General features: G+C 34.3%; 1 protein-coding gene across 3 annotated transcripts in view; it reads right to left on the bottom strand.

Annotated features, from left to right (window-relative positions):
- RUNDC3B (RUN domain containing 3B) overlaps window positions 1-22,888 on the bottom strand; it is a 199,541-nt gene that overhangs the window by 111,508 nt on the left and 65,145 nt on the right. For 2 of the 3 annotated variants that reach the window (XM_003252338.4, XM_003252339.4), the window contains exons 3-4: window positions 15,138-15,271; window positions 5,339-5,424 (exon numbers count right to left, since the gene is read on the bottom strand). In XM_003252338.4, the coding sequence (XP_003252386.1) occupies window positions 5,339-5,424; window positions 15,138-15,271 (220 nt within the window). Of the gene's footprint in view, window positions 1-5,338; window positions 5,425-15,137; window positions 15,272-22,048; window positions 22,100-22,888 lie in introns of all 3 variants that reach the window. The other variant, XM_003252340.4, reaches the window with a different exon arrangement.

Genomic DNA, 22,888 nt, shown 5'->3' with positions numbered 1-22,888 from the left:
ACTTTGCTACTCTTTTTATTTGGTAACTTTCTATATTCTCAGAATAAACTTGAAAACCATTTTATGTTGGCCCCAATATCCCACAAATCTGGCAACAGTGACAGGAGTCATGTCATTCTGACAGTTGGACCTGACTAAACTAAGTTAGTGGCCACAAGTGTCTGTCAATTTTAATGATGGTAGGCAGATTTCCCAAAGTGATAATCACTCCGAACGTGGTTTTTTTTTTTTTTTAAATTAATTAATTAATCAATTAATTTTTGCCTGTTTTTGGCACTTGTAGCAAGTATTCTCTTAGTATTCTTTGTATTCCTACTCTTCCTTTTTGCAATTGCCTATATGCAATCATCAAGTATTTTAATGATAATTCCTGTCTTTATTTCCTTTATATTACTCTATTCTCTCCTTGTCAATGACTTTCCTTCCAATATCATGCACTTACTCCATACAGACCATTTCAAAACTTTTCCATTCTCCATTCCCTCCAGCTTCCCTTCAGTAATTGGTCAGTTAATAAGCCTTTCTGCTCAAGTCACCATCTCTCACTGGAATTGTTGCAATAGCCTCTTGACTGACCTTTCTGATTTTTGCCCTTGCCCTCTACAGTTTATTCCTAACAGGACAACTCGTGTGACAAAGCAATCAATCAATCAGTCAATATTGTCCTTCCTCTGATGAAATGCTTCTATTCCAATGGCTTCTGTTGTCTCTAAGAGTTAAAGAGAAATTATTAAAATATCTATTAATGCCCACATTCTAGTCCTTTAATATATGCTATATATTAAATGTTATATATTTATAATATTATATATATAATATTTATATTTCCCTCATCCTTTATAGCATTTCACACTACCTGTGGCTTCACTGGAGTTATTGCATTGAATTTGCTGCCTTTTACTTAAGTCGAACTTTTTGCTCATGGTGAAAGGAATAGAGAAAGATGTAGGGAGAACCCCTGAAACTACTGCTATGGAATAAAAGATGAAATGCTCCTGATTATTGTAAATACAAAATTGCATGCAGGATTGTGTAAAGAGAATGCCAGGTTGGACTGCCAGAACAAGCCAACAGCGCATGATGTGCTTCCCCCTGCAGAGAGCCTATGAATAGACGTGCAGTCAGGGAGGTTTCACATCACCAAGATTCCTATCCAAGAAAAGCAGATATTCACAGCTCTGGGAATGGAATGCGACCCTTGTGGAGAGCCTATAAATGGATGCCTGGGGGGCATCTGTCCATATGGATAAGACAGGGCTATAAACGCCCTCATCTTGCCATGGCTCTTCTAGGCCTCTTTAGGGTTAAGGCATACTCCTTTCTGAGAATTTCTGGTCTAACCCGTTGTCGAGCTTCACGTCCTGTTTCCATGGATTGTTTGTAACCAGCTTTTGTGGCAACTGTTACTGCTGATTAATATCTTGCTAATCATAGGTTATGGAAAGATTGTGTTTCTGTTTTAAGGCTCTGTTAGAAATTACTGACACACACACTATATTGTAAATTCTTATCTCTGTATACTGTACTTCTACATACAAATGTACTGTACTTCTACATACAAATGTTATGTTAAAGAATTACTTCATCCCCATGTTACTATCTCACCTCATAATCAAATGACCCTAAATCCCTCACTAACCTGCCCCCTCCCTCACTAAACTTAATAATAAATGCTGGTATATCTAGTGCATCGTTGGCACCACAGGACCAGAAGGCTGTGACCCCCCCTGGACCCAGCTTTCACTATCTTGTGTGTGTCTATTGTTTCTCAACCTGCCGATCCACCTAAAAACAAAGAGAGAGCCCCGTTGCATTGCAGGCTGCTGGCCAGATCCCACAATACATACTCAGATTCCAAAATGCATTCTTAACTCTTAAAAGATTTTGGTTACTTATCACTATTCTGTCTACTTTTCTGTAATTGAGAAAAGTGTTTGTCAACTCATTTTTTGTCTCTGTGACAGCTCAGTAATTTACAAAGTTTTATGTTATACTTTACTCCTTCCTTCAATTTGTGCTAAAACATTGTGAAAATTAATATTTCTTTGGAACACAACTTTTTCATTATAAATTAAATACTGTGATAAAATTGCAAAGTAAACAAATGAGTTTCCATAAAGCTAATTTATCTTTACTCTATATTTTCCATATTTATTACTTCAAATTCTTGTTACATTTTCAATTTTGTTTGAAATATCATATGGTATTTTTAATTTAAACTTACTAATTATTTTTTAGTCAGTGGGTAAAGAGAAATTAAAAATTTGAACAAATTAATTCAGTTTTTACTTCACTTCTCATTTGAAGGTCTTCCCAGTAGCCTACCAAAACAAGTCTCTTTTTTTTTTTTTTTTTTTAACTTAAATTCTAATCTTCACTCTGCCAACTTCTCAACTCTGGCTATTTTTCAATTATACCCCAATCCCTAAGCCATGTAACTCTCTGAGGTTTTTGTTTGTTTTTTCAACTGCTCATTAAGATGTCCTACACCTTAGCAAAAAGATCACACATATTTCTTCAATGCTTTGAAGCCATAGTCATGTACTCAAAATTTATTTTATCTCTACTCCCACCCTTCCTCCACCCAAACTTATCCTTGGGTTTTCACTGATTAGTGCTTTCAAGCCTGCCTGCCTTAGTTCATGTAGCTCCTCCTCTGGTACTGGGATAAACACTTGTATTACCATTTTAAAGGCTATCATTACTCTTTATCTGTGAAGAGTAGAACATGAAGAAATCTACTTTATTCAGATATTCTCTAGATTCCTAAAGATTAGAGATCATTTCTCATCCTTCTAGGAGTACTCACTTCAGGAAGCATCCAGATAAAAGGTAAGGTACAAATATTCTTTCTAATTGTTTGTATTTTACAAATCTAATCTTATGAATATATTTGTCTTGACTAGAAGTTTGCAATCAAATTTAATTAGAATTAAGAAATTTCCTTGGTTTCACCTCAGTAAAAAAAAAAATAGTGTAAATAGGGGGAGAAAAAATAAGATTTTTTTTTCCATATTTTTTAGTTAACTTCTAAGATAAAAACCCTGAAATAACTCCCTACTTACTTCCTTTCTTGAGAGTTACAAAGCCATTATATTCACATTTAAATCCTATTATTCAATAAATGTATATGTGTAAATATTATACGCATGTGTGCATATATCTATGTATTAGATACATATATATGAACATTGTACGCTAAGACATGTTTCTGTTTGAAGACTGTATGTTTATGTATGGTTACAGGAATATTTTTACTTCATGTACTTTTTTAGAGCTGAATCATTTCCCTTCTACGAAAAAGCACGGCTAACACTTAAGAACAAGGCAGAAAGCATTTCCTTTAAATATTTAAACTACTTGTTCTAAAAATAATCTATTCAAGAATTATTTCTACCCCACCCAATCATTTAAACTAAGAAACAAGACTAACAATTTAGAGAGATTATTAATTATTTAATTTCTGTTTGGAAAAGACTATCATAACTTTGATTCAATATTGTGCTTGCATAGGAAATGATTACTATGCAAACTTGATTTTGATTTAATTAACATAGGATTTTTAGATTTGAGCTACTCGATTCTGATACTATTCTTTGTTTTCATTTTCAAAGCCTTAGTATCCTCAATGCTTATTAAGTTTCATAATGAAACTTAGTAATGATAAATGTTTCATTTTATAAAGTTCATTTCAAATGTCTAAGGGTTTATCATCATCTCACTGTTTACCTTTAGAAATATCTCGAGTGTCATGTTGCTTGAAAAGAAGTTAAATAAGTATATATCAGATTTACTTTATGCAAATATTTCTTTTAGCCGAAAGTCTTTCTATCCTGGTCAAACTTATAATCACGACAATTATTTTCTTTGTATCTCAAAATTAAAAGTTTACTATTATATTACCAATAAAGATAGAGGCAACTAAATAAAGATATTTAATTAGTACCAGCTAGTTAGTTGAAAGAATGTGCCATAATAAATGCCCAGATTTTCTCAAAATCCAGAATGTCAAACCCTGCATTAGGATATGGAAGTTGAGATCTCAGAGATATGATTTCTTTGTGCTTATTTTTTTCTATCGAAACTAGTTTATAGTTGTAATTATTTTCTTTTCTTTCAGAAATATGATTAATGAGGTAGAAAAAAGAATGGTAATTTAGAAATATCGCAGGCAGCTTCGCCCAATAGAACCTTCTGTGATGAGGAAAACACTCTAAATCTGTCCGACTGGGTTACCATTAGCTACATGTGGCAATGGGACATCTGAAATGTGATACAGCACTTAAGAAACTAAATTTGTAATTTTGTGTAATATTAATTAATTTAAATTTATATATGGCATGTGTTAGTGGCTACTATATTAAACAGTTTATGTCTAAGTTATTAAAATTATTAAATCTTTTCATTTACAAATACGTTTGATATGAAGAAAAGTGGCTCTACAAATAAAGATCAGTAGATGAGTGCTAATTAGGAATGACTGTTGTCCTAATATGTACCTTTTTCTACCATCATAAAAAATTAACAAAGTCCTATTTTTCACATGGCACAGGATGTCATCTTTATACAATCCAAGAAAAATAATGGTTTAGATTGTTCTAAAAAGTTAAGCAATAATTAATTATACATATGAATTAAATAAGTAAATCATTAATTATATATATATATATTTTTTTGAGACAGAGTTTCTCTCTTGTTGCCCAGGCTGGGGTGCAATGGCACGATCTCGGCTCACCACAACCTCTGCCTCCTGGGTTCAAACTATTCTCCTGCCTCAGCCTCCCGAGTAGCTGGGATTACAGGCATGCACCACCACGCCTGGCTAATGTATTTTTAGTAGAGACAGGGTTTCTCCATGTTGGTCAGGCTGGTCTTGAACTCCAGACCTCAGGTGATCTGCTCCCAAAGTGCTGGGATTATAGGTGTGAGCCACCGCACCCAGCCAATGTATATTCTTTACAAGCAAAAAAATAAGGAAACACTGAGGTGGTGAAAAGAAAAAAGATGCTATTGAAATTTCATACTTAAATCTTCAAATACATCAGGGAACAGTCTATGGGGAGAATGAAGCTTCAAGAGTTGAAAGAGTATGAATCAGAAATGATTTAGAAAAAGGATATTCCAGGCATAATGTGTATCTTTTTACAGAAAGGTAGATGTATGTTTAGTTGACAAATTACATTTTCCTAAGAAGACAGTGGATTTATCTGAGTAGTAACAAAAGGAGGAAATAAAACAGTTGAGGATTTTAGAAACTGATTCTTCATCCTATTCTGATTTCTAAGTCTTTAGGTGATTCTTTCAAATATATATTAGAAAATTAAAAGGACTTTTAAACCTGGTTGTTTTGAAGTCTCTCAGAGCTGTAGAGATGTATTCAGATAAATGTTTTTCCATGAGTGCTACTCTGATCCAGGCTCTACCCTAAAAGGAAGAAGAAAGAATCAAATATAAAAAAAATTAAAAAAATATTTTCCCACTGTGCCATCAAAAATGTAAGTATTTTAATATGTAAAGAACAGCCATTCAAAATATACATTTGATAACGACTAAGAAAAATGTTTAAGTAGATAAAAATAGGTAAATTTTGATTATCTAGAGTATATATTTTGTTTCTCTGAATATGTGGGGTACAGCATGTCAAACTAACTTTCTATCCTCTGAAGGGACAGAACATTAATACTGAGTTACTTGGGTTAGAGACTTCTTTTGAATTACATGATGTAATTATATAAGATATAACTCTACTTCAATACCGCAGATCAACAAACGAATTAAAATGAGCCCTCTCATAAATCGTGAAAAACAGAGTTCTCTCTCATTAATAAAAATAATCAGTCTAACATCACTTATTTAAGAAAATTTTCAATCCTATCCTTCCAGTGGGAGGTTTTATACAACTAGTAATAAAATCCAAATTTCATGATTTATCATGAATCCAAATCATGAGCTATTGAATTTGGTGTCTCCAGAGAATTCTAAAAGCTACTACCAAATATTTAAACTAGAAAAACAAACAACAACAAAAAACAGAAGCCAGTATATTCTAGCACAGAATCACAGAAACAGACAATTCTTGCTAAAAGTAATTAATTTTCTTATGGACTTTCTATTTAGAACTAGAGAATATAAGAGATCATATTTGTAGTAAGAACTTCATAATTCAATCATTTTCATTTTCACTCAACTCTTTCACAAATCTCTAATTAACTTCATGAAGACTAAATACATAGAAAATCAAAACACTGTAATGGCTGTATAAAGGCGACACTAATCAATATACATGATTGTCAACTACCAGAAAGGGAAAAAAACATACTCTAGAAATGTCTGCAAGTCTAGTGAATTCACCAAACTATGGGATAGGAAAGGTCACAAGGGAGTCAATATAGGCAGTGGTTAAAATCTGTCAGGTTAGAAGCAGCAGTACTACTAGGAAGAAAATGAATGATAAGGGTGTGGTTAGCATGCGAGTCAATTTACCTACCAAGCTCAACACCCCTTTTAGCTTGTCCTGTGCTCAGTCCATTGTTCCTTCTGAGTAAGCCTAGGGGAACCTGCAGTTAGCTGTCGCTGATTGGAACAGAGGAAGGAAGAGGCAAGCTACTGGCTGGCCAGTAGTCTCAAAATTCTCTCTTGAAATTTCATCTAAAAGACACAGAAACTAGCAGTGCTGTCTTGAATCAAAAGGCTACAATTTCACCAATGAAGTCAGGAAAGTTGCTCTCCAGAGACAATTCAGCGCAGGAGACTATGCTGTTACTAGATAAGAAATGTAGGGAAATTCTTGCTTCCTGATTTATTAATTTCAATCCATACAAAACTGGGCTGCATTTAGTTTCCTGCATTTGAACGTGTATGGAATCCTGTTATATTGTAAGGATAAGTTGTGCTAATTTTAACGGTTTCTTTTCTTTAACAAAGGAACTTTTACTAGAACAGAAGACAAACAGACTTATAAAGATTGTTTGGGCCAAGAAGTAGAACAACTTAAAAACTAGACTAAGGAATTTAGACCTTTTCAGTTGATAATGGTGATCCATAAAATGAAGGTTTACGAAAAAATAAGTAAAAGTAATCAACATTTAAAAATGTAATTAATATGTGCTAAGCCCTGTTTTAAGAGCTTTATATACATTAAGAAGATAAGTAATCCTCCCAATAATTGTGTGAGTTAGGTTACAATACTATCCCTACTTTAAGCACAAATGAAAAACACACAATTAGAAGAGAAGAAATTCATTTCACCACCACCAAACTGACCAGCCTAATTATGTTAATACCTATACACTCCACCTTCTTTCCTGTTTCAGGGAATGAGCTGTCAGCATTTAAGAGAGTTTAAAAAAAGAAAAAAAAAAAGCATAGAGTGGGAAAATTAAAATTAAATTATAAATACCTGACAGACAACTCTTATCCATAAAATACAATGAATTCTTAAAAACCCATAAGAAGAAAACAATTTAAAAATGGGCTTGCAATGGGATGATTTTTAAATATAGATTACATTTCTTTAGCAAATATCAGATATTCAGATATTTCCATCCTTTTTGTGTTAGTTATGGTGAGTAATTTTTTAAAATAAATTTCCCATTTCTTCTAAATTTTCAAATTTGTATAGTAGATGTGAAGTTATTCGTAATATCCTCTTTTAGGATTTTTAATGTCTGTGAGATATACACACTTGGCCTCTTCTTCATTCCTCACATTGGTAATTTATATTATCTTTTGATCTTCTTGAATAGTCTTGCTAGAAGCTTATCAATTGCATTAATCTTTTTAAAAACACTTTTAGTTTGGTTGATTTTCTTATATTGTATATTTGTTTCAATTTTATTGAATTTTTACTGTTATTTCTTTCCTTCTACTTTGACTTTAATGTATTCCTTTTTTTCATAGCTTCTTGAGATGAAAGTTTTGGTAACCAATTTCTAGCCTCTATTCTTTTTCAAAATACACAAAAGCCTATTTAAGCCTATTCCTCTAAGCACAAGTTTTTATATGTTATATTTTCATTATCAGTACTTTCCAAATATTTTTCAATTTCAATCGTGATTTTTTTTTTCATCCATGGGTTATTTAGAAATTCTCCTCAGTTTCACTCATATAAACATTTTCTAGTCATTTTTTCTTATTTTTGATTCTAGCTTAATTCCACTGTGGTTAGAGAACATACTTTACACAATTTAAATCCTCTGAATTTCACTGAGATAAATTATGGCTCAGAAAACAGTTAATTTAATATAACTCCTCTGGGTGTATGATAAGAATGTATATTTTGCAGTTTTATCTGTTTTTTTGTTTTTCTTTTCTTTTCTTTTATTAGTTTTTATTTTACTTTACTTATTTTTTTATTTTATTTTATTTTATTTTATTTTATTTTGAGACAGGGTCTTGCTCTGTCACCCAGGTTGGAGTGCAGTGGTGTGATCTAAGCTCACTGCAATCTCTGCCTCACAGGCTCAAGTGATCCTCCCACCTCAGCCTCCCAAGTAGCTGGGGCTACAGGTGTGTGCCACCACACCTGGCTAATTTTTGTATTTTTTATGGAGACTGGGTTTCGTCATGTTGCCCAGACTGGTTTTGAAATTCTGAGCTCAAGTGATCTGCTCACCTTGGTCTCCCAAAGTGCTGGGATTACAGGTGTGAGCCATCACACCCGGCCTTTGAATTTTAACATATTCCAATAATCTAGTAATTTTATGTATTTCAGTTCTCTAGTAATATTCGTATTTATTTCCATTTTCTTGAACCTATTATAATTGCTTAAAAGTCCAAAATCTCTATCACCCATAGGTTTGTTTCAATTGTCTTTTTCATTTTTCTTGATTTCAGTCATTCAATCTTGTTTCTTGATGTGTCTGATGATTTTTTACTGTATACTAGACATTCTGTATGAAAATTTATAGCAACTCTGAGGCTACCTTTCTGCAGAGTAGATTTTTCTTTTGGCAGTCAGTCAGAGTACTAGAAAATCACCTCACACAATTTAGGGGACTACTTTTAGGCCTTTTTTTGTATTAATCTTCTGAATTTCCCTTACTCCAAAGATAATGTCTTTCAGGGGTCTCAAGTAAAAACCTGGAGTGTTTACAGTTCCCCTTCACCTTGTTTGCCCTTGAACTCTAACCTCTATCTCTCCAGGACTAGACTGTGAAATTGTCAATCAGCTGTTTTACCTCTTCCCTGCTGCTTTCAGCTTTGTTTATGGGACTTTGCTTTGAGATACAGATGACTTAGAGTTGGCAACGACCGTATAGGAAAACTGCATGCACAACTCCAGGCACATTTGTCTGTTGTTCAGTGGCAGTTCCAAGCTCCAACTTCTGCCCAAGGAAATAAAAATCTCCACCTCCACAACTTTCTGCTTAGTCTCTACACCTAGGATGTGAATAGACAAACAACTTTAGGCTAAAGCCAGGATGGACATGCGGCACAGCTCGTGTAATATCCATCTCTCCAGGACTGTGGCCACTCAAGTTCTCATGCCTTGGTTACTCCCTTATATCTTAAATTTGTTACTTCACATATTTTATTCAACTTTTATAGTTGTTCTCAGCAGTAGGTCCCTCTGATACAAGATATTCTGTTTTCACTGGAACATGATTGTTTTCTTACCTCTGGGATTGACTCTGTTTTAGATTCCAATTACACCCTTCTAAATAAATTCTCTGCTTCTACTCCTCCCTTCAATTTATTATCCCTACAGCACCAAGTTGATCTTACAAAATAGAAATCAGATTACCATATTCTATCACTTTAAAAAAAAAAAAAAACTCTCAAGTAGCTCCCCCACTGCACCGAGAATAACATCTGAACTTTTAATCATGGCCATATCTTGTACTCTTCAGCTTGCTTAGCCCGGTCAATATTTGCACAGCAAATTTATTGGATGGAAGGATGCATGGATATATGGATGGCTGATGTAACTAGCATATTCTGAAACTGGTCTAATTCAACAACAGAAGGAATGTACAGGATAAGCAACCAGAAACCTAAGAAAGCCAAATCTAACTAAAAACAAGAACTGCTATTAAAAACAAAGAAAATGGGGGGACAATCTCTCACAAAATATGCAGGAAGACAGGAAGAACTCAGGTACAATAAGGTTCATATTTTGGGGCCAGGAAAATGAAAAAGCGAGAAGGAGAAGGGATTTCTTGAACTTGAAATCAGTTGGAATATCATGAAAACCCAATGTAAATATCTGCAAGGTTAGTAACAGTAGTAACTAAAGATTCAACTGGGAGTGGTTTTTTTCAGGGATCGTATAATATGTTTATAAGAGCATATGCCCCAAGAGCAGATGGGGAAGATGGGTGAATTCAGAAAAGAATGAGATAAGTCAGTGCCTGCTGAGATAAAGTCATTTTTCTAAGAGTGCTGATTCTAGTGTGAAACCTAAGTAATTTATGTAATAAAAGTCTCATGTTCCATAACACCTGCATATGACAGAAATAATAGCTGCAAATGTACTGGAGACACAAAGATTACAAACATGATCCTCAACTCAAATATTTTATTCTATTGTTAGGCTATGTTCAAGTCTTATGAAAGGCTAAACTAGTCACAGACTTAGCAGAGAAAGGGAATGGTTAGCATTTCATTGTTTTTTTTTGTTTTTGTTTTTTGGTTTTTGTTTTTTTTTTTAGATGGAGTCTCGCTCTGTTGCCCAGGCTGCAGTGCAATGGCATGATCTCGGCTCACTGCAACCTCTGCCTCCCAAGTTCAAGCGATTCTCCTGCCTCAGCCTCCTGAGCAGCTGGGATTACAGGCATGCGCTACCACTCCTGGCTAATTTTTCATATTTTAAGTAGAGACAGGGTTTTACCATGTTAGCCAGGCTGATCTCGAACTGCTGACCTCAGGTGATCCACCTGCCTCGGCCTCCCAAACTGTTGGGATTATAGGCGTGAGCCACCACACCTGGCCCATTGATCTTAACCTAGACTAAAGTATGAGATTGTCCATGGTGACAAGCTTCTACAATATGAATCTAAGTGGTACCAGGACAGAAATTGTGATACAATTGTGATACAAGTGTACCGAGCTGTATACTGTTCACCAGGCAAATTTAGTGCTTCAGTTCTGAAATATCTTTTCACATGTGTCAAGGCAAAATGACACTATGCTCGTAGTCATTCAAGATTGCAGCTCTAAGCCTCAATAAACCTGCCATCTGAGGCATTTGTTTAATCCTTCAATCCAGAGACGTGACAGATGTGACTTACTGAGTAGATTAAGTAAACTGCTCTTTTCATTGCAATGAATAAAGATAGAGGTAATCTTTCTCCACAGACTCTTCCCAGCATAACCAGGCAACTCAAAGAATTCTCTTTCCTCACTAAATGGAATCTGTTTGAGGCCTGAGCAAAACAAAGATATAAATGCAGGATTTGGAACATGATTGTTCTGTGGTGTTTTGATACTCAATACCAGTACTGCACAGAATAAATATTAACTCTCTGCTAGATAACATATTGCTGTGCAGGGATTAGCTCCAAGAGCCTTGTTAAGAGAGTTGGTCAGCTATGGTTTGGGTTTCTTAGGTCCACCCAGGTCCAAATGCTACATTTCTAATGTTTGTTAACTTCTTAATTACTTTTTGTATTTTGGGATATGCTAGTTTTACAAATATATCCTCCCCTCTATTGAAAGGGGTTTAGAATATACTGTTATGTTCCTCTCTCCTACTTTTGATTTGAAAATGAGAATGCTTATGTAGCATCTAGAATACTTTTTATAGATTTGATTCATTCAAATTACAGCTAATCTTTAACCTTAGCCTAAACCTTAGCCAAAAGAAACGTAGATATACTTCTTAAGCCATAAAGAAAACATGAAAGGAAAACTGAGGCTGGGTGCTGTGGCTCATGCCTATAATCCCAGCACTTTCCGAGGCTGAGGCGGGTGGATCACTTGAACTCAGGAGTTTGAGACCAGCCTGGCCAATATGGTGAAACCCCGTATCTACTAAAAATACAAAAATTAGCCAGGTGTGGTGGCACATGCCTGTAGTTTCAGCTACTTGGGAGGTTGAGGCAGGAGAATTGCTTGAGCCTGGGAGGTGGAGGTTGCAGTGAGCTGAGATCGTGCCATTGTACTCCAGCCTGGGGGACAGAACTAGACTGTCTCAAACAAAAAAAAAAAAGGAAAACTGATAAAACTCACCTAAGATGCAAAGGGGAATTCACATTGCATATTTTAAAAATCTGTAGTTCAAAAATTAAAAAGTAAATGAATTAAAAATTCAGTAGTTTGAGGAAACAGAGGTCAAAGGACAATAGTTGGGACAAAAAAGACATCTGTTAATATGTAATAAAAACAGGATTTAAATATCTGAGGGAAAAATTTAATTAAAAAAAGAAAATCTATAATTAATCTACAAATGAAGAAATTTACTGGTTTAAAAACGTGAGACAGAGAAGAAAACTGATCCAACCTGAGAGAGTCGAAAGATACTGAAGCAGGAAGTTCCTTGTTGCTACAACCTGTTGGTTGAAGACTGGCAGGAGGGAGCAGTGGCTTTAACAAGTGAACTTTATAGTTATAGTCTCGAAAAGGTGACAGAAATCATAGCTATTAACTGTATCCAAAAGTATACTTTCATATTAAGGAGCTAAAAATGTTTTACCTGTGTTTCTAATTATGTCACTACATTTAAATATAATAGATTTTGGTTTTTAAAACATATACTCAGTTCGTGCTTACAAAATATTTAATTTGAACATATCTTCATCAGTTTTGCTGAACAAAAATTTTCCAAAAGAAAAAAAAAATCCTAAATAAAAAGGATGCAAGAACAAAAAACTTGGAAACTATAATTTGGAAAGATAATTGTTGTTCGGTTGTTACATAGATATATAATTTATAATTCTATAATTGTGAAATAATGAATTATGTCTTCATCTTAAAACTGTAAATATCAATTTTCAATCTTTATTTTCTACTTAATGTTTCATTCTGTAATTTCTAAATGTCAAAATAGTAAAACTACTCTGACAATTCAATAAAAATAAATAAAACTACTACATTAAAGCTGATACCTGAGTTGAGTTAGTTATCTGATACCTGAGTTGAGTTAATTGGTTGAGTTAGTTAGGTATACTCAACTTTCTGTTGAGTATACCTTTTCCAAAATGCTTGGGACAAGAGTATTTCAGATTTTGAGTATTTTCTGATTTTGGAATATTTGCATTAAATGCTCCATTTAGCATTTTCTTTGAACATCATGGTGGTGCTCAAAAAGTTTTAGTTTTGAGATCATTTGAGATTTCACATTTTCAGTTTTGGGATGTTCAATCCATTTGACTCAATAGTTCAGACATTTTATAATCCTAAAAATTACTGAGGACCCCAAGGAAGTTTTATGTAGGCTATATCTACCAAATTTACTGTATCGCAAGTCAAAACTGGAAACTTAAATATTAGGTAATTCAAAAATAACAAGTTGGTCATGGTGACTCAACGCCTGTAATCCAGCACTTTGGGAGGCTGCAGCAGAAAAACTGCTCGAAGCCAGGAGTTCTAGACTAGCCCGGGCAACAAAGAGAGATACTATCTCTACAAAAAATTTAAAAAATTTGCCAGGCATGGTGGCATGCACCTGTAGTCCCAGCTACTCAAGAAGTTGAGGTCGGAGGATCACTTGATCCTAGGGGTTCTAGCCTGCAGTGAGCTATGATAGTACCACTGTACTCCAATCTGGGCAACAGAGCAAGACCCTGTCCCTAAAATAAAATAAAATAAAATACCCATTACCTGTTAACATAAATAACACATTTTTATGAAAAATAACTATTTTTCCTAAACAAAAATATTAGTGAGAAAAGTATCTCTGTTTTACATTTTTTTCTAATCTCTTTCGTGTCTTTACAAGAGAATCAGATATCTGCTTCTGCATTCCATCTGTTACAATGTGTTGTTTTGGTTTAAGTACATGAAGAAAATCTAGCTTCACACAGATATATGGTTGGAAAGGGAATCTTTTAATAGTCTTTTCAGATAAGTGTAGATATTTTCTTTTGTTCTAGATCAAAACTCACTAAATGGTAAGTTTCTGTAATCATATTAATGACTTTTTCATACTATAGTACATTAAATCTACTGACCTACCTTGCACTTTGAATTGATCTTTTTACCCATACATGATTTTGTAATTCCACGAATGGATCATTTGGAAAATACAAGTTATGCAGTTCCATCAAATGTTGACACATTTCATTAAATAATTAAAAAATACATTTGTTGATATCAACATCAACGTTTTAAAAAAGCTTTTCTATATTGGGAAGCTATGAAGCTTAAGATGGTGAACACAAGTTTCTAAAATTCTAGTTTTTACTTAAAAGCTTTGATTTCACCATTGGCAACAAATACTGTCAGCTGTTTCCTTGAAGTAATAGGCTAACTTCTTCTTCTTTTTTTGAGAAAATATCTGTCAAATGCCTAAGTCCAAAAAATTATGATTTATAAGTTTTTCTTTTCAATAAAATCATATTACATTAAAAAGTATCTAGTTCAGCTCACAATTCAAAGAATTATACAAGTGTTTTTCTTGAAGCAACCATCATATTTCAGTATGTTGCAGAAATGCTTTATGCATACTTCCCATTTTATTACTCAGGATATTAAAAAGACAGATCCTCAAAGTTGAGATTTAATAAGAATTAATGTTTCCCGCACCATCATGGTCATTCTTAAGTTGAAACTGCCTTTAAAAGAAAATACTGAGTGCATGGTGGGGAAGAACTCAAGACTGCTTGCACAGTTTGATGTCACTGCATTAATTCGTGCTAAGGTTCCAACAGTTTTATCCACCATTGTGTCTGTATTGGCAGTGCAAATATCAACACAGTGAAAAGGCAAATAACATGTTGATATTATATAAAAATATTTTTGACATTATGTACCCATTAAAGAAAGGGTCTTGGACATCTTCAGGGTTCTGCTGAACACTATTTGAGAGCCACTAGTTTAGATAATTCAAGAAATGTAGAAACATCACAGAACAGGAAGTATTTTATTATGCTTCTTAAGAAAAGGAAATTCATAGTAAGTAGCTTCACACCTTCCTGCTATTCCAAATACATGCAATGAAAAAAAAAATAGAAACGAGCCTCTGACCAATGTCTTACCTTAGCTCTAGAAGAACTGACATTTTCCATATTTTCAATGCTGCAGATACAATTCTGTGAAACTTTCCGGCAAGCCACTCTGATATAGTCCCAGAAGCTACGAGGACTTTCATAACCAAACCAGGTTACTTGACCTTCAGGAGACAAATTGCGATATAAAATTTTAAAAAGTAAAATAAAACCAGACTTGAAAATGCAAGAATAAAATTCTGAAAAATAAAGGTAATATAGTGCAAGGGCACCACCAATCCAGGTGTCAAAAAGCCGCAAATCTAGTCCTATTCTATCTTTAACTAGTGGTGTTACTTTGGAAAATTTACTTAATTTACTTAATGAGTCTGGATCATAGTCTTAACAATAAAATCAAACTAAATGAAAAGGACTAGACACTAGAAATATCTTGCCATTTAACATCCTATTTGTCTAACCCAGTCGCTTAAACAGCACACAGGAACCTTCCTGCGCTTTTAGTTAAGCATTAATAAATGTCACCAATTGAATTCTAAACCTTTCTCTACTTAAAAAAACAGAAAAAAAACCCCCACCACCATAATTCTTTTCTCCTCTTCATAAGGATACTTCAAAAAAGGTATACAATGTGTGGTTTACTTTATAAATAAATAAAATCAATTAGCATCCTATATTCACTAATAATGCAAAACCACCTACCCAACCATTCTCATCTATAAAGCTCCCCTTTAACTGTCATTTGTTTGCTCTCTTCCAGTTAAGAACTCATGAAAAACTTGTAATCTTTCAGATTTGGCTAACTATGTATCCATTTATGACCAAATGTTCTATTGTGCATAGGTTATACTAGTATTAATATTTCTATGGTTGGGCATGGTAGCTCACGCTTGTAATCTCAGCACTTTGGAAGGCCAAGGTGGGTGGATCGCCTGAGGCCAGGAGTTCGAGGCCAGCCTGGCCAACATGGTGAAACCCCATCTCTACTAAAAATACAAAAACTAGCTGGGCATGGTGGTGTGTGCCCGTAATCCCAGCTACTTGAGAGAGGCTGAGGCAGGAGGATCACTTGAACACAAGAGGTGAAGGTTGCAGTGAGCTGAGATTGAGCCACTGCACTCCAGCCTGGGTGACAGAGCAGGACTCTGTAAAAAAAAAATTCTATACAGGACTCTGAATATTAGTTTCACAGGAAACATTTTCTACACTCACTATTTTTAAGTGGAATATGAGAGACATCTTAATACTTTCTTTAGTTGTTTAGAATGACTAGTCTTCCCTAGGAAAGTTGTTTAATCTTCATGTAGAAAGATTTGCTTTCATATTTTGAAATAAGTGCTTTTTTCATCATGAATTAATTATTTATTTTAAATCCTCCCTTCCTCAGTAATTACTTCTCTACAGCAACATCAAGAAGTGTTCTTGTCAGCAAGCACCATTTTAGGACCAATGCCTAATATCTGAGTGGTTCCAAACCATGGCAGAACATTAGTGTAACTGGACTGCTTTTAAAAAATACTCATGTCTAGCCTCCCCACAAACTGAATAATCAAAATCTTTAGGGGAAGATGTAGGCATTTGAATTTTTAAAAATCGCCCCCTAGTACTTCTAGTGATGTACTTATTATTAATCAACCAACAGAAATCCTACAAGTCATGATAGGTAACTTCTATTCATTATTCAGGGCATTTTAAAGGCCTCTTCCAGAAACCCTGTATGATCCCAAGAGCTAGTCCCTCTGCTGGCACAGGACCCTGTGCTTACTTCTCCTCAAAAATATTTCTTTACTTGATTATTTCACATATTAGGCGGTAAGATCACTAAGGCAGGAATTTCGTCTTATTTTAGATCAATTTCTAACATTTGACACAGTGCTTGCTTGGCTCACAGTAGGCACTCGATAAATACTTGCTGAAAAATTAAATTGATAAATCAGCACAACACAGATAATCTTAATTGCAATGAACACAAAAACTTAAATTTAAAAAAATCCAATTAGTATATTTTTATAGCAATAGTTTTGATAACAGTCTGCTAGTGTTTGCATGATAGATTACAAACATCAAATATTTTGCACAAATATATTTTTCTTTATATAAATAAAAACAAATGCATCTATAAATCTTTATTCTAATAACTATATAATTCAATGTCTCTTTAAAAATAAAATTTTGTGGCCGCGTGCGGTGGCTCATGCCTGTAATCCCAGCACTTTGGGAGGCCGAGGTGGGAGGATCACGAGGTCAAGAGATCGAGACCATCCTGACTAACACGGTGAAACCCCCTCTCTACTAAAAATGCAAAGAAATTAGCCAGGCATGGTGGCAGGCGCCTGTAGTCCCGGCTACTCGGGAGGCTGAGGCAGGAGAATGGCGTGAACCCGGGAGGTGGAGCTTGCAGTGAGCCGAGATCGTGCCACTGCACTCCAGCCTGGGTGACAGAGCGAGACTCAGTCTCAAAAAATAATCAATAAAAAATTAAAAATTAAATAAAATTTTGCTACTTAGAAATCTACAGACTTCTCCCTCTTAATCTCTCTCCATCACTTTCTTCTGCTCCCTCTCTTCTTTTAACTAAAAATTTCCTGATACAATACCTCAATATAGTTTGTCTCTAGGGCACTTTTCATGTCTTCAATTTGTTAGCCATTTGGAGGGGAAGCAGGATGACTGGTGGTTAAGAACATGGGCTTTGAGTCTGGTGGACCTGAACTAGATCACTTTCTAGCTATGGGATCTTGAAAAAATGACTTAGGTTCACTCTGTGAGTCTGGGCCTCTTCTGTAAATTTAAAATAACGACAGTACCTACTGGATAGTACTGTTGTAAGGATTAGATGAGATCATGTATGTGCAGCAAGTAGCAAAGAGTCTAGTGCATACTAAATTCAAAATAAGCGTTATTACTACCGTTATTACTGTAATCATACAAGTAGTTACAGGGACCAAGCTCTCCTTGCATCACAAAATGAAGTAGGAATGAGATGCAAAGTTAAATTCTTCACATTACTTGCTTTGGAATCTAGAGAAATCTTCCAAACTTACTCCCTAATCCAAATTTACTCCCATCATCAACCATTCTAAAGTTACTTCCTCAAATGTTTCTAACTTCAACTCATTTTCCTTGACTTCTATTATTTGGGATCATTCTATAATTTCAAAATGAGAGCTACAGCTGCCAGACTTCCCTCAAGAAATGAAGTACTACACACTGGAAAGAATCTTAAGGAAAGAGTATCACCAAGATTCTGTGGCAAGTTTAAGTCTCTCTAAAAAGACAATATGGGAAACAGAAGTCAGAGAAATAGGCAAGGGAAAATACAACATTGTATTAGCCAATGGCAACCACCTATAGTGGTAATCCAAATAGGTAACCACGGAGAAAGATAAAGCATAGGTTGTCCATGAACAAGAAGACTTTCCTTTTTAAGGAAATGTACAAGGGTCCAGGACTTTGGCAAAGGACATGGTTTGCTTTTCTGTAATGTCATTTTAAACCTTCTCTTTAGTTTCAGATGGCTGAAGAAAATAACTTGTAGAATGTTTCAAAGTAGAGCTGTTGAAAACCAAAGAGTATAGGGGCCGGGCGCGGTGGCTCACGCCTGTAATCCCAGCACTTTGGGAGGCCGAGGCGGGCGGATCACGAGGTCAGGAGATCGAGACCATCCTGGCTAACACGGTGAAACTAAAATGTCAGTTCTTTAGTATTTTGTACTAAAAATACAAAAAATTAGCCGGACGCAGTGGCGGGCGCCTGTAGTCCCAGCTACTCGGGAGGCTGAGGCAGAAGAATGGCGTGAACCCGGGAGGCGGAGCTTGCAGTGAGCCGAGATCGCACCACTGCACTCTGGCCTGAGAGAAAGAGCAAGACTCCGTCTCAAAAAAAAAAAAAAGAAAACCAAAGAGTACAAAAAAAGCCCTGTTTTGGAGAAGAGAAAACAGAGACAGAAAAACTAGAAAACTAGAGTTAGGTTAAGCAGAGTGGAGTGGGCACTAAATCCTCGGAACTCCTGTTATAGGTGGGACACAATATCTACAAGGACTTTTACCCAAAAGATAATGAAAAGATTTCCCAGATTACAAACTGAGAAACTAAGCAATTGACAGGATGGCATATCATCATGACTTGCAGAGCCATAAATCAACCACCAAGATCTTCATAACACATTTATCTGCTCTACAAATTAGATGTGAGGATGACTTGGCTTGATTCTGGCTTCCTTCCTTTTCCATGTGCATCACTTCCAAAGTGAAGCTCTTAATTCAAGACACTGAATTTTTCATATTCAGAAAGATATTCTTCAAGAGAAGGTAGATTCTCTTGCTAGAACCTCCAAACAAGCTTTCATGTAAATTGTCTGTATATCCTAGGATTTCATCTAAATAATTAATTTCTGCATCTATAGAAAGGTTTAATTTAGTTCAATATAATAGATGTGTTCAATGAGTTATCTGTGATATTATTCGAACATCACTTTTATGTAAATACAGATTAACCGCTAGTAAAAGTCTATAACCTGTACTTAACAGGAAAATTAAAAAACAAAGTTACAAGCTACTCATGCCTTTAAAAATAAATATTGAAGTAATAAATAAGCACTCCACAAATACTTTGACTTCCTTTAAAAATAACCACAAAAGACAATCATATAGCAAGAAACTGACTACTCTATATCTTGAAGAAATGTTATTCCAAAGATGAGATATGCTGTCATTAACAGAATTCCCTTTTTAAAGTTCTCAATGAATATACGTATACAACATGCTTTCAATTATAAGTGTTCTTGGAAGTTAACATTTTCCCAATGAGAAAGTTAAACAAGCTTTTTAAAACATATTCCCATCCCATCAATCCAACTCTATTCATCTTTAGGCACAGAAACAAATGGTGAAAAGTTTGCTAGACTAAAAGACAATCTGTTACTGACCAGCTATGTGATTATCTTTCCAACTAAATTGCCTCATCTTCAGGACCTAAAAATTGCCTGTGATCTCTAGGGTCCAAAGTTACTCTAAAATTACTCTTCTATACTCTTTAAGTGAGATACTTATTTACACTTTGCAATATGTCTGTGTTTTGTTTGTATCTTATTTTATGGCCAGAATAAGACCTTCTAAGAACAGAAATTAATTTTTCTAAAGTGGTTCTCTACTAAGCAGTAGCTGATACAAGAGCTTTTCATAATATAATAAAAATATAAATGAATCTGTTAAGTGACTTAATTCCCCATCTTTAGTAATAGTGCTTAGCTATGAAAATAGTGAATGAAAAACTGATTTCACAAATGAAAGTTCTGTTAGAGTTAAAATATATCACCTACTTGACAATATTAAAGACTATTACCTTTGAGCTATTATTCATCTAGACAATCAACAAAAGACAAGATAGTACTACCACATTTTAATAAACCACTCTGATGTCACTGCAAAAGCTTTCAGATACTTAAAGAAAATTGGTTCCTTTAAAAAACTTGTGGAGTTCTCACTTTAAACTTTGTAGCAGCAATCCCAAGTTTCTTACTGCTAATTTATAAAAGCCAGTTTAATATTGTCCACTATTTTATCAAACAGAGAAAATTTCCATTTCTGTAAAAGGTCAGAAACTTTTCCTTTAAAAAAGTACTATTATTAGTTGAGGTTTATATTTATTAGACCATCCAGCTTTGAAGGTAAAATTATGACACTAATCCATTTTCTAACTAAAATCTCAAATTAATGTTCTAAAAAATAGAACAAGTATAAACACTTAAAAATAATTAGTTACACTTTAAATTGAATCTGAGGAAGTCAGAATCTACATTAGATACTCAATTGTACTTACATTGCTAGTTCTACATGCTACTTACAGGACACTTCAAGTATATCATTTAGGCACTAAGAATCAGTTACTCACCTATAAAATGTAACTATTATCCTTTGGTATTGACAATGTAATGTCTAGTTCACTAGTAAGGAATTTATCACAAACATACAAATATCTAAAGTATGTGTCTATACCATAACAATTAGTCAACTCTTAATTTTCCAAAACAAAAAGATTAAGATGACCAGGTTCAGCAAAAATCTGAATATTGAATCAATTTAATAGGCTTTTTTATCCCAGTAATTTTACTCTCTCTGAAATGGAGAACAAACGTTTTGTTTTTTTTCCTTCCACCAGTATTATTAACATAAGGCTTAAAGTATTGGTGGAATGAAATCATACATGACGGCTGAAGTCCACACAGAGAGCTACACATAAATGTGCACCCCTGAAGAAATCAAGTATAATGTGTGTCAGTAGTGATTAAGACTATAGGTACAGAACATAAAACAGATAAAATTGCTTGAAAGGATTAATTGTGGGAATTAGAATTAAGGAAATGACATTTGTTTTTTACTTTTTCTCTTTTGTTCTACTATTTAAAAATAATGACTATATTGCTTTTCTAAGCAAAAAATATAGAAAGCTAGATCATTAAGTACAGAGGTCCAGCAGTGTTTTGCATATAGCAGAAACTCAATTAAAAAAAAGGTTTGAATAAGTAAATAAAGGTATGCATTCTATCTGGGAGAAAGGAAACTAACAAATACATTTCCACTAATGGTTCAAGAATGAAAAAGCAGTTATTGTTTACAGTGCCACATCTATGTTTTACTGAGACTGGAATATTCATACAGCTTCCCTGAGCTCCTGCTTCACATGTAATATTTATTATTATACAGCACTCAAAAAGTAAATAGGTTATTATATTGTGTGGATTTACAAGATTTTAATTTTAAAATTAGCATAAGCATACTTGTGCTCTCTGGATTTAAAAAAACAAAAACACACAAAAAAGAAGGCTTTACAAAACCCATGCAATGTACTAAAAAAGATCACTTAACTGATACAGCCCTCCCCCGAAAGTCAATTCCATGCTCCCGTGCAGCTCAGTGGCGGGAGACATCACCAGCATAGAGTACCTTGAAGAGGTATTTGGAGATGAGCCAGCCATCTGCAACTTTGGGAAATCTCTTTAAAAAAAAAAAAAATAACAACAACAACACACAGATATTTAAGAAACCTGCTATCATGTTTACAGTTCCAAACTGAATAGCCCAACTAAGATGGCTACATATAATTTTGAAGCACTAAACACTACTTTTACCTACTAAATAAATGAACTCTGTTAAGATAAATATGAGCTACACTTGGTAAGTAAATGAAGCTAGTTCCTTGTAGCTTATTCTATTGGAGAGGCTAAGGTGTCTGTAAGTCATAGAAATATGTGAGCAGAAATTGTTTCCTGTTTACTTTTACCTCCATCATTCTTTCTCAGATATAATAAACTGATGAGTATAATAGAACTCAAAGGAGCAACAGCTTGACTGAACTTGCCAGCCATGCACCTCAGAACTTATAAGATTGGTTAGGAAAAAAAATCACTCACTTTGGAACTATATGGCTCAGAAAATTTCCAAGTTTAAAAATAAATACACATTTTTTAATGTTAACTTTTCTAAAAGTTATAAACAAATATATTTTGAAATGTAGCCATTCATTTTTTGCCTAAGAATTGTTAAAACTTTTATATTTTCTTCCCTGTAGAGAGCAGCACTTAGATATTATATAAAATGTTGGTCAGTTTAACCAATGTTGACTAAATGCCTACTCTATCAAAAACACTGTTTTATTTGTTACAGCTTCCAACTCCTGTTTAACAATCACCAACTGGAAAAGTACTAGAAATTTCTGCTATATTTTCTGGAAATTGCTAGTATAACAATATGGGAAAACTCCAAAGCCAAATTTCTGAAATAACA

Source organism: Nomascus leucogenys, chromosome 11, assembly GCF_006542625.1.
Source record: "Nomascus leucogenys isolate Asia chromosome 11, Asia_NLE_v1, whole genome shotgun sequence".
Lineage (NCBI taxonomy): Eukaryota > Metazoa > Chordata > Mammalia > Primates > Hylobatidae > Nomascus > Nomascus leucogenys.
The sequence above is the reverse complement of the archived record's forward strand: the minus strand, read 5'-3'. Positions and strand labels throughout refer to the sequence as shown.